Source organism: Miniopterus schreibersii (assembly GCF_964146895.1).
Source record: "Miniopterus schreibersii genome assembly, chromosome: 19".
In the NCBI taxonomy this organism is placed as follows: Eukaryota; Metazoa; Chordata; class Mammalia; order Chiroptera; family Miniopteridae; genus Miniopterus; species Miniopterus schreibersii.
Window position 1 is genome coordinate 39396094 of NC_138119.1, and position 12290 is coordinate 39408383.

General features: G+C 45.9%; 1 protein-coding gene across 4 annotated transcripts in view; it reads right to left on the reverse strand.

Moving 5' to 3' along the window:
• The window catches only part of ATF6 (activating transcription factor 6), a 128644-nt gene that overhangs the window by 11560 nt on the left and 104794 nt on the right, over positions 1-12290 (reverse strand). For all 4 annotated transcript variants that reach the window (XM_081121856.1, XM_081121854.1, XM_081121855.1 and 1 more), the window contains exon 16: positions 10412-10496. In XM_081121856.1, coding sequence (XP_080977982.1) covers positions 10412-10496 — 85 coding nt within the window. The remainder of the gene's footprint in view (positions 1-10411; positions 10497-12290) is intronic.

The window sequence follows — 12290 nt, forward strand, 5'->3', positions numbered from 1 at the left end:
TATTTTTGAAACCTAACATTTGAATTCATTGTCATAAATGTAATTTAATCTGCAAATGTTAAATAAGGTACGTTATGGCTTAAAATCTACTTGAGAAATAGATTATTGAAACAGGACGCTAAAAGGCTCTCATAAAAACAGGAGCCAAGAACAACAATGACGAATTCAACGAGCATTTCCCCTGCTGCAGCCGAGGCCTAACCCGCACTGTGTGGGAAAACACTATTGTTTAAAACAACACACAGCTGTGCGGGCCGTGGGGATGCAGCTCTCTGGGTCCATGGACGTTTACTGTCATCAGAAACCAAGCTCGTGATTTATCTTTTTTCCAAAACACAGAGTTTAAGTAGAGACATGACTTGTCAGCCTGTGCACAACCTTCGCGCGCTCTGAGCTGACAGTGAGCCTGTCCGCCTGCGAGAGCACGTGGCCTCCGTTACAGAAACACGGACAGTAAATTCATTAGTGAGAGGACATTTTTACGATTAAATGATATGTTTTATTTTTAACGTAGAATTGACCTGTGGGTCTGGGACAGGCTAGTTTAGAGAAAAAACTAAGATTTACTGACTAAAAAATATAAACAAGACTTCTGTATGATTAAATACATGGAAAAGCAGGCAAACTCTGAAGTCAACGTCTGCTGAATGTGGACGGAATGAATTTATGTAAAAGAGCTTTAATTAGGTAAACTTAAGACGCCAAGAATGCCGGAGCTTAGCAGCTCAGAACTGGTTTCTTCCTATTTTCAGATGGTGGGGGAAAGTTTCTGGTTTATCATAGAAACTCCAAGCTGGCCTGTGGCCACTCGACCTTATTCCAAATATAAATACTATACCTTTTGTTGGCGATTGTCCCAAGTTATGCGATTAGCATGAAATATTCATAGATTCCTGGAAGGTAAGCATAGCAGCTGTCACCTGGTGCTCAGTCCTCTGTCTGCACTTGGTCAGGACGGGACTGAAGACCAGGGGCCAGCACTCAGGCTGCAGGAAACTGACTGCAGAGGACTGTTCAGAAAGTGCGGCTGTGGTTCTCTTAACTTCTCAGCCCCGTCAGTTGTGAGTAAAGATGGAATTACGCCACAGAACGCTGCACGACGCCCAGAGCCACAGCCCCGCTGTCCCCGCCACTGTCACCCCCACCCCTGCTGTCCCCACAAAGACACAGAAGGTCTGACCCTGGGCTGGCCCAGCAGGCCTGTGGAGACAGACACCCAAGACTGTGAAATGGCTCAGTCTCTGACATACTCACTACCACGTTCCCAATTTTCCAGGACAAAGATAATCCATCTGAGGAACTTAATGCATGTAAAACAGAGAAACAGTCAGGTTCTGGACAGTTCACAGGAGGCGGCTCCAATCAGCTCTACTGGCCTAAACCGATACTTAGCTCCAGGGCTTTTGTTCTTGAGGTGTTTTTAAATCCTCACCTGAGGACATTTTTCCCACTGCTCTTCAGAGAGAGAGAAAGGAGGGGACATCGATGTGAGAGAGACGTCGACTGGTTGCCTGGCACATGTGCCCCAACCAGGGCCCGTGATCAAGCCTGTAACTGATCAGGGTGCGTACCCTTGGTTGGAATCGAACCCCAGACCCCTCAGTCCATGGGCTGATGCTCTAACCACTGAGTCAAACCAGCCAGGTCTGAGCTCTAGTTTTTATTGGCTGAAAGCTAAGCCATCTGTGTGAGTAGAAACAGATTCTTGCCACAGGGAGGAAAAGGAAGTGACCTCACTGGAAGCCAACAGGACTCAGGGCCGGGGGGTGCAGAGGGCCTGGCAATCAGAAGCACTCGGATCCTGGGGGATGCAGCACAGGCCCGTCTCAACTGCTGAGGAACTGTGGAAGTTCCTACAGGTTAAGTGGCGTTTCAGTAAGTCAAACACAAAAAGACAAACTACCTGTGGAGAACGTTACCTGTGTCACTGCAGTGAGTCCCGAGGCAGTAACCCTTCTCACGCCCGCGGTGAGAACAGCCCGCGCGCACCAGCAGGTCCACCACCGCCTGGCGCTCCCCGTGTCGTGTTACAAACGGTTTTCAGATTTGCTTTGTGGAAGAAGGTTCAGAAGCGGCTACGCTAAGTGGGGATAACCTCACGTTTGGGAGGCGTTTAAAAAGGACACCAGTGACTTCAAGCAACAAGAGGAAGTCAGAGAACGCGGGGCAGCCGGGGGCAGCCAGGAGCAGCCAGGACAGGGTCTGCACGTCCCCAGCTGCCAAGCACCACAGATTTTCCCTCTGAAACTTCCTTGGACTTTGTCCCTCCCTCCCCACTCCAGGCCCGCAATGACCTCACCCCGGCGGCTGCCACGTCTCTCAGCTCATCTCTGCAGCTGCCATGCTCTGGTCTTCCTCCAGGCTCATCTTCCCTCCCAGCTTCTTTCTATTTGCAGACCTCAGCCAGAGTAACAGTCTGTTAACAGAGCTTCCACGGCGTAATTTTGTCATAATTTTGTTTAATAGGGTAAAGTCACTTCCTTAGCTCATTAATGACCTAAGCCACCCAGCTGCAGCCTGCACGCCTGGTCTTGTCTCTCTCCAGCAAGGGTCCTCTCTGTGGACTCTGTCCAGACACCGCACTGGGTCCCAGCTTAGGGCTCATGGTGCGTGGTGAGCAGCGGCTGCTCAGCGCCTGCCTGGTGCCATTATTTCCATCCTAAGAGGACTCCTTGCTTTTCTCACATTGCAATGTTTCCAGTTAAATAAAACATTAGATTCCTGGGACTCCCTTGAAGCTAGGCATAAGCACAGTTTATGTCCAGTGACACATAAGCAGAAGTCTGCTAGAAACTTCTGAAAAATGTTGCTTTCCTGATAGATGCCATGCCCTCCTCCCCTTTTCTTCTAAAATACAGAAAGATGGCTGAGCTGCAGCAGCCATGCTAAGATCATCTGGGAGAGGCCGAGAGAGGTGAGCAGCCTTAGTTCTTGCATCCTTAGGACGCTGGACCAACAGCAGCAACAGGACTGGTTTATTGTTGTGGACGTCTCAACATACAGGGAAAATAAATCCAGTTTACTTAAGCCAGTAAGTCGCTAGGGCTCCCGGTACTTGTAGCTGGATGCAACCCCTATGCAACCATCTCATCCTCTCCTCATCCGACACTCTTAAGTTTCCTTTACAGCTGAGTTTCATCTCCCACGGTACTGACTGGTATTATCACCAAGAGTCTATCATCTCTCACGTTCTTCTAATTTTTGGTCCTACATCACAAGCATCGGGATTTGTAACTACCCAGGAACTAACTGATCTCTCTTTTAAGCCGTCAATCAGCACAGTTTCTGGGTTAGAACTAAACTATCACCCTGGGTCCAGGCCCAGCTGGTAACTCAGCATCAATGGGGCTGTGAGCCAAAAGGATCCAAGAACTAAGCCAAATTTTACACAAATTCTAAAGACAACCAGAGTCATAGTCTGCCTCCCGTAGTGACTGTCTTCTCCCAGAAAACTGCCACCACCACCCAGGGGCTCAAAATAAAAACCAAGGTGTTTACGAAGGTGCTGCGCACCGTGGTCAGTAAGCATTAACTCATCACTGCAGCCGCAGTTGTGATCTATACATAGGTAACAGATCTGTGTGTCTTTCTGAGAGGAAAACTTCTTTTTCTCAGATGACTAGTGGGACTCTCCTTTTCTCAGTAGAAATGGCCACCATGGAAATTTTACTACTGCTTTGGGCAGTGAGTCAAAACTCAGACCAGTATTCCGTTCTGCATTAAAAAATTAAAATGAGGTTTAGAGAAGACTCCACTCACTCAACGGTCTAGATTCCACTGCACAACACTGAAACGGAAAGAGCTGCAGTGAAAACAGAACACTATAAACACAGCCGGCCCGCGGGCCTCTAGGAGAAACGGATTTGTAAGAGCAAAGGCACGACTTCCAGGCACAAGGCTCTTCGGCTACCGGCTGCCTGAGCAGAACCGTCCCTAACAATGCCATTTCCAGCGTTTTCCTCAGGAGGACGCCTGTGTGAGATTGACCGTGGATGGAGGCAGTGGTGTCACCATTCTCTGATCATTACTGGGCGGTTTGCTTCCTGCCCTCATCATATCCTCTGTAACTAAACAAGTGTTTAATTGCCAGTGAGTTCTTCTCGATTTTCTTTACATGGAAATGACTTGGAGATTAAATATAATTACTGTGTAACCTTGAAGTCATTTGTTCTCCTACTTGGGCCCTTAGTAACAACAGGATGGAATAGCTGTATTTCTTGTTTGATCCCTCAGGGGCCACACTGGCTGCAGATGCAACACATGCGGGGAGAACCACTCGACCACGACTACTAAGCGATGGTCAAATTACGGACACATCTGCTGCCAGCGATTCCCTCCCTGATGAAAGATCTCTACAAAGCAGCTACCATCTAAAAATCTCCTCTGTGTTCTATTTTGCTGAATTATTTATCAAGATTGAAAGGAAATGAGCGGCTTATAACCACAACATAAGTGGAAATAATTTAAAAGTAGGAAATGGTGACTTTAGAGCAAAAACTTCCAGATCCTTTTTTAAAAATAGCACTTTTAGTTCATCATCACTGTTCTGCCAACTGTCCCCATTACTTTTTTTAAAGTCTTAAAGTGTAACCAGCATTTTATTTTACTTCAATGATCTTTGGTGTGAAGATTCCCTCAGACAAACAAGACTTCCTTGCAGCTCACTAACCTGCTCCCAACCCTCTTATGACACAAAAGAAATTAAATAATAAAGAGAACGGAGAATGAAGAACAGTAATTGGAAAACAAAGAGGTGTGACTGATATTTTCTCAATGGCATTAATTTCACAACCATGCTCTACTCTTTAGCCACCTCTAATGCAGAGGTCCACACAGCTCAAAACCACAGGTCTTACATTACAGCTGAAGACCAGACACTGCCCTGGGAATCCAATTTACTTTGCTAAAACTGGAAGATCAAATCCCTCTTCCCAAATGCCCTTTCCAGGTCCTACACATACCAACTGCTCAATAAAACTTGATTTCATGTCCTCAGGCTCCCCCATGTCTGAGGGGAGCAAACCCACAACTCATTTTTCTTTCCAAGTCACAGGGAACTTTTAACTCAGAGACAGCAGAAATTATATTGTATTCAACTTTCTCAAGTCCTCATTTGCTGAGGATGAAAAACTCTGATATTAGAGATGAACTCACAATAGTCTGCTCTTTCAGTAAATGTTACCCAAACTCTTCTGTGCCTATAACTTTTACTCTTCAGGTTATAAACTATATAACTTACATTATATAATTTATAACATAAAATGTCAAATTCCTATGCCTGATAAGCCAAAGAAATCTGTCTCTGAATCTTGGAGGGTTCTGTAGGTCAATTTTTTACATGTGTTTTCCTTTCAGAGCCACTGTTGAAAAGGACATTAATAATTTCAATTCGCTCTTTACTGTGAATTTCAAATCTCCGCAACACGGTGAGAGGCAGCCTGGCACGTATTTCAATTACTTCACACTTGAAAGGATTAGACAGAACTGTGCTTGCCAACTGTTTTTAATCATATAGAGAATTAAAATAGTAAAATCTTCAAGTGACCACAAAGTAATAACCAAGTGACATGTACCTTACTGATCCTGCCCCTCCAGAAACGTGCCATCAGATTCAAACCCTGCGCTATGCTGTGGCTGTGTTAGCTGTTACTGTTACTCTGTGATACACTGTTGCTGTGTTCGCTGTTACTGTTACTCTGTGATACACTGTTGCTGTGTTAGCTGTTACTGTTACTGTTACTCTGTGATACACTGTTGCTGTGTTAGCTGTTACTGTTACTCTGTGATACACTGTTGCTGTGTTAGCTGTTACTGTTACTCTGTGATACACTGTTGCTGTGTTAGCTGTTACTGCAACTGTTACTCTGTGATACACTGTTGCTGTGTTAGCTGTTACTATTACTCTGTGATACACTGTTGCTGTGTTAGCTGTTACTGTTACTATTACTCTGTGATACACTGTTGCTGTGTTAGCTGTTACTGTTACTGTTACTCTGTGATACACTGTTGCTGTGTTAGCTGTTACTATTACTGTTACTCTGTGATACACTGTTGCTGTGTTAGCTGTTACTGTTACTGTTACTCTGTGATATGCTGTTGCTGTGTTAGCTGTTACTGTTACTCTGTGATACACTATTGCTGTGTTAGCTGTTACTGTTACTCTGTGATACACTGTTGCTGTGTTAGCTGTTACTGTTACTGTTACTCTGTGATATGCTGTTGCTGTGTTAGCTGTTACTGTTACTCTGTGATACACTATTGCTGTGTTAGCTGTTACTGTTACTCTGTGATACACTGTTGCTGTGTTAGCTGTTACTGTTACTCTGTGATACACTGTTGCTGTGTTAGCTGTTACTGTTACTGTTACTCTGTGATACACTGTTGCTGTGTTACGCCGTGTGGCTGTGTTATGCCCTTCGTGCTGTGCTGCGCTGCACTGCCGCTGCATGGTGCCACACAGTTACACTGTACTGGCACAGCCTATAACACAGGGACACAGCCGTTTAACATATACCTCAAATACCTGCGATATCTGCACATGTGCCTTTAATACAGAAATAACAACATAATGATGGGAACCTATTACACACCATGCATTTAATCCTGCCTCTCTGCTAACCAATGCTTGTGGAAATGGTGCCAGTTACTTGAGCTTCAATGTCTGTGGAAAAGGTTCCAGTTACTTGAACTTCAATGTCTCATCTATGAAGATACAGAACTAACAGATGAAAGGGGTCGTCCACAGTGCTTCCCACGGCACTGCTCCGGTTCCCATATGCAGACAGAGCCCTCCTGGAGCCCTGTGCTCAAAGAGCAGTCGGCTGAGCGGACGCAGGAGAAAGCCAACCAGCGTGGTGTCACAGAGCCCACAAACCACGCGTCTGAGAGAGAGGACGTCAGACACACCTGCAGGGTGCAAGGACTTCTCTGCAGCAATGAAACATTCGCATCACGATGCGAGTGGTGGCTTCACAATGCTTACGTTTGTCAAAACTCACCAAACTTGTACGCTCAAAACTGGTGACTTTTGTTGCATGTGCGTTATACCACGATGAGTGATTTCTGAAGCACATATTTGTCAGGAAGGACAAGGGCAGGGCTGAATAGGTGCAGGGGCACTGAGGGGCATGACAAGTGAAGGCAACACAGGACCTAATTGGATTCTGAAGACCTCCCCAAAACCCATGGAGAGTGTTTGGGACAGACATGAAAACTGGAATATGGACGACATAGTAAACTGTGCTGTATCATGGTGTTAAGCTTTTTAAAGTGTGGCCATGTAACTGTGAGCATGCGAGAGAATATCTCATTGTTAGGAGACGCACATTCTCACATTTAGAAGGTCAAGCGTCAGAATGTCTGCAACTTACTCTCAAGTGGTTCAAGAAATACGTGAGTGTAGACAGATAAACAGATAAAGATTTAGAAAATGCTAACGGTGAAATGCAGGCACTTGCTGTACTTGTCTTTCAATGGTTCAGTTGATTTGAAATCCTTAAAAATAAAAACTGCAGGACCAAATAGTGGACCATGTCAACCTGTTGAGAGGTCAGGTAAAGGGGACAGAGACATGGCCCTTTTGGAAGAACATTTCGCAGAATGAGGGGTAAGCGCCAGAGAGGAGTGGGCGGGACAGCAGAAGGGGAGCAAATGGGGGTGATGCAGCCAGTGGCTCCTCCAAGGTTCCACTGGGAAGTGCAGAGGAGTCAGAGTCCCCACAGCAGGTAACAGCAAGGCCGTGCTCACAGGTGGTCCGGCAGAGAAGGAACCACTCTGAGGACAGACGGCAGGAGCAGAGACTTTGAACCTGAGAGGGGCTGCGATGCTGGGTCCACAGGAAGGAGCCTCATCAGAGGACAGTGATCATGGCGGCAATGACAACAGTGACTAAGGTGCCACAGCCTCTAACCTGGAACAGCTGGCACTGCCGAAAGCACCTTCCCTCATTTAGCTCTCACAGCAACTCCAAGACCAGGGATACACCCTAACAAGCAGCCCAAGCCAAGACTGAGAAACCCGGGGCAGAGACTTCCCTTGCCCTGGAAGGAAGGCTGTGGGTGCAAATGAGGTCACGGGGGGGGCGGTGAGGAGAGAAGGAAGGGGTTTAAGGGTAGGACTGAATGCTGCTTGGAATTAATGGTCATGAACCAAAAGTGACTACAAGTCCTAACAACACTATTTCCAGCAATTTCCAGCTGCAGAAAGAGGACGGCTCCTGTGATATTTTTATAGATAAGTGGGACCTAAGACAAAAGGAGTTGTGGGTAGTGGGGGGGTTGTAGGAGGGACATGAAATATAGCAAGGTAAAGAGGTGCACATGGCCACTGAGGGTGTGATGGACAGAAAAGGTGGCAGTGTCAGAGGACGGGGGTCTCGAGGTCAGGAGTGGCAAGTGGTGACAGTGAGAGAGAAGGAACAAAGTGGGTGCCTGAGGAGATTTCAGAGGCCTGAGTTACTGTGGGTGACTGTGTGGACCGAGGCTGAGCTGGTGCAGAGTCAAAGTCTCGTCCTCCACAAGGATGCTGATGGCACAGAGCTGTCAAAGCTGTATGGAGTCGGGTTGGGTCGGGGTGGGGGCAGAACACAGCAACCAGGAAGGTGCAGCAGTAAGTCACACACTTGAAGGACGTGAGGGAGGCTGTAGGAGAGGGAGGGGAGACAACCTGAGGCTGCAGTGGGGCAGGGACGCTGTCCTCTCCCCACCCCCTGAGGGCCCAGGGAGCCTCGGGGCGGGGGAGGGGAGGAGTCAGGCTCTAAGTGAGAAGCAGCCTCAGTCAGAGCAAGGTGGGGGGTGTTGGGAAAGGGCCTGAGGATGGACATTCCTGAATTTGAATCTTAACTTTCCTAATAGTTTACTATATTCTAAAAAACAAAAAGAAATCTATTTACAAAGGAATCCAAATCAGATTAAAAAGAAAATGATTCACAAGAGATTGCATTTTTCAAATCCATGAAAGGTTCATTTTCAAAATTTAGTCCCCTGGCCAAGATAAACAGAGTCCAACAGCATCTTACTGTTTTTGGCTTAACGGAAGTGGAGAGCAAATTGCGATAACCGGGCCCTCTTCTAGATGAGGACCGAGGAGCAGCACAGCAGAGCCACATGGGCTCTGCCTCGCTGAAAATGAAGACAGCAGCCTTTCTGAGCATAAGCTGCCAGAAGTTAAACCTACTCTGGCCCCAACAGAGAAGCCCAGGCACCTATGGGGAGAGACTGGTGGGTGTTTCCTGAACATGCTCTCGGAGCGAGAAACACTGCGCTCTGGACACACTGTCTTGGAACCAGAGGACAGGGCTCGGGGCTGCGTCTGTGCTGAAGGAAGCTGAGCTCCTCCACGTTCCGTGTTGTTGTTGTTGAGTCGTTTACAGCTCACTGAACATGGACAGCCTTCGTGCATGTCTAATACGTGTTCGCTAAGACTGAAGTTTACTGGACATTATCTAGTTTTATAGCTGTATTTGATGGTTAGTTGGGAGCACCAAGAAGAATGTGGGCTGGGTCAGCTGCAGGCTGGTTCAAGGGCTCTCCTTCTCACCCTACTGAGACTAGACAGAGAGGTAACTGGTGGCCCTGCTACACCGGCACCCAGGCCTGCGGCAGGGCCAGTCCGGCTGTCGTTAGAGCCCAGCATGAGGTGTCAGAGAAGCAGTCAGTCAGCAATGCCCTCTCCTCGTTCACAACATGCACTGGCATTGGGAGGAAGACACTTCTCTTTTCCATGAAGAGCCCAGTTTGAAGTAACTGCTCCTTCACTGAACTCCCCCCGGACTCTGTATGGTCCTACAGGACCTCCCTCAGTAGAGCTCTGTGCCATACTTCTCCTTCTCAAGTATAAGAAGCAAGTACTCTCTCCCCTAACATCTCTGGACAGTCTTAAGTGTTACATTCTACATGTTTTATTTAATATCCAGCCCTAGAGAACAAAATGCAATATATAACATTATCAATATCAAATTCATCAGTATTATGGCTTAACTATAACAAGGCTTCTGAGGTGTGGTCTGGGAGTCCTATCACCACTTATGTAACAGAGGACACTGCTCTGAGTTCCAGAGCCAACTGACAAGCCTCTGGTATAGGCCTCTCAGCCTGCAAACCAGAAAGGTTGCGGCAACAAGGTCAGGGCAGTCAAGATGCTGACTTTTCCAATTTGACAAATAGAATAAATTTTTCTTTTAAAATACAGTAATTTAAAAAGTAACTATAAATCTTTTCATTTTTAAACAATATAAAAAATTTTTAATAATATTTTGTGAAAGTAGTAGGAAATGTTTTGAAATTAATGCATGGATATATACCTGATCAACCAAACGTTTTAAATTTCTTTTAGTTAATCCAGAGAATCGTGGTTAAACAAAGCACGTAGTTAAACAAACCAATCTCGTTGATAAACCAAAACTTGCCCTTACCATTGATGTTTACTGCTGGCAACACAATGGACATCTTTGGTCTCGTGGTCTTGTTATGGGTGGTCGCTGGTAACAGCAGGTGATCCTGAGATTAACAAAGAACAATCTGTTATATGTAACAATTGGCTTAGTTCTGTAACAGGCCAAATTTAGGGTGTCTAAGACACCAATGTTCAGCAGGATCATAAAATATGATAGTTTTTACTTAAACTTGGCCTAGAGTTATCTATCCAATAGAGTCATTTTTAAACTTTTTTTTAAAGAAGAGAAACATTCTCCCAAATAAACTTCTGATCCCAAATTATTACTACACACAAGAGAGCAGGGCAGGGGTCTGGCCATGCCACTTCGCCTCCTCTGTGCCTCTGAAGCGGCCGCAGGAGTGCACGTTTCCAACAGGTTAGCAACAGGTCCATGTGCACTAGAGGAGGTGTGGGGGCCCTTGCTCTTAAAAAGCACAGTTTAGTGGAAGAATGTGAAAAGTACAGATGTGTGTCGAGCACAGTTAAATGTAATCCTGCCAACTTCTCACCATCTCTAAGTTAACTGAACACCTGCAGTTCCTGGCTCTACCCACACAAGTACAAAAAGTAGGAACCAGACAAGAGGAGTGCAGCTTTAAAGGGGGGTGCATGCTCTGGAAAAGGTGTGCACCTCATAGGTGTTCCAAGGTGGACTATGACTTATGACTTGGGTATCAACTACTATTTTCAATAACTCCCTTTTCCTAATAGAAACAGAAATTGTTACAGAAAAAAGAAAAAGGCAGAAGTGTGCGTTAGAGCCCGGCCACGCGTGGCTCAGTGGTTGAGCATCGACCTAGGATCCAGGAGATCGCAGTTCGATTCCCTAGTCAGAGCTCATGCCCAGGTCGCAGGCTCATCCCCAGCTGAGGGCATGCGGGAGGCAGCCGATCAATGACAACTCTCTCCTCACTGATGTTGCCCCCCCCCTTCCTCTCTCTGAAATCAATAAAGATATTAAAAAAAAAAAAAAAAAGTGTGCGTTAGAGCTTCCACTGGAGGGAGCAGGCTGCCGAGATAAGGCAGAGACTCGAGCTGAACACTTGCTTTCCTGTTCCTTCGTCCATCATTCACTCATCACTCCCGCTATAAGGAAGGACTCATGAAAAAGCAGAGCTGAGGGTGATAAAACTCAGTGCCAACAGCCTCTGCAGCACAGGCTGGGTACAGGCAGGTCACCGTGCCGAGTAAATGAACGGGAACAACTTAGTTCAAAGTCAATGTGACTGTGAAATGTAATTGTTAGCAAAGCTAAGAAAAAAAATCTGTGGACTGAAATTAATGCATGTGAACAGAACTGATAGAAAACATTTCCAGTAACTGCATGCTTTGTCTAATATGAGGCAACATTTCTCAGAGAACATGTTTTTTTAAAAAAAGGCGGGGGAGGGGGGAGACGAGTGAAGCTGGTCTGAGAATCCCAGCACTGCAGAAAGAGAGTTTTTTAAAAGCATCGTTAGACACAAAGATCACAAATTTCTGAGAGTAAGATAACATATTATAGCCAAAAAAAAACCCAAAATTTGCTGATCTTCATGCCACGAAACTTAGAAATACTATAATTAAAATACTGCTTCAAGTTCCCCAAAACTGAATGAGAAAAACAAACCAACAAACTTACAAGCCCCAAATTAAGGCTACTGTAAAAATAAACACATTTAGATGCCACTGGTCACGGGTTAAGGTCAGGCTCAGACCAAAGTCTGAACTTCCTGCTGCAATCTGGATGCCATCCTAAACCTTGTTTTAAAACTTCATTTTCTGAACATAGTATCTCCTACTTTCCCTCCTCATTGAATTTCAAACAAGTTAGTTACGTTTGCATCAGAAAGCCAAAACCAGACATTATTATTTAT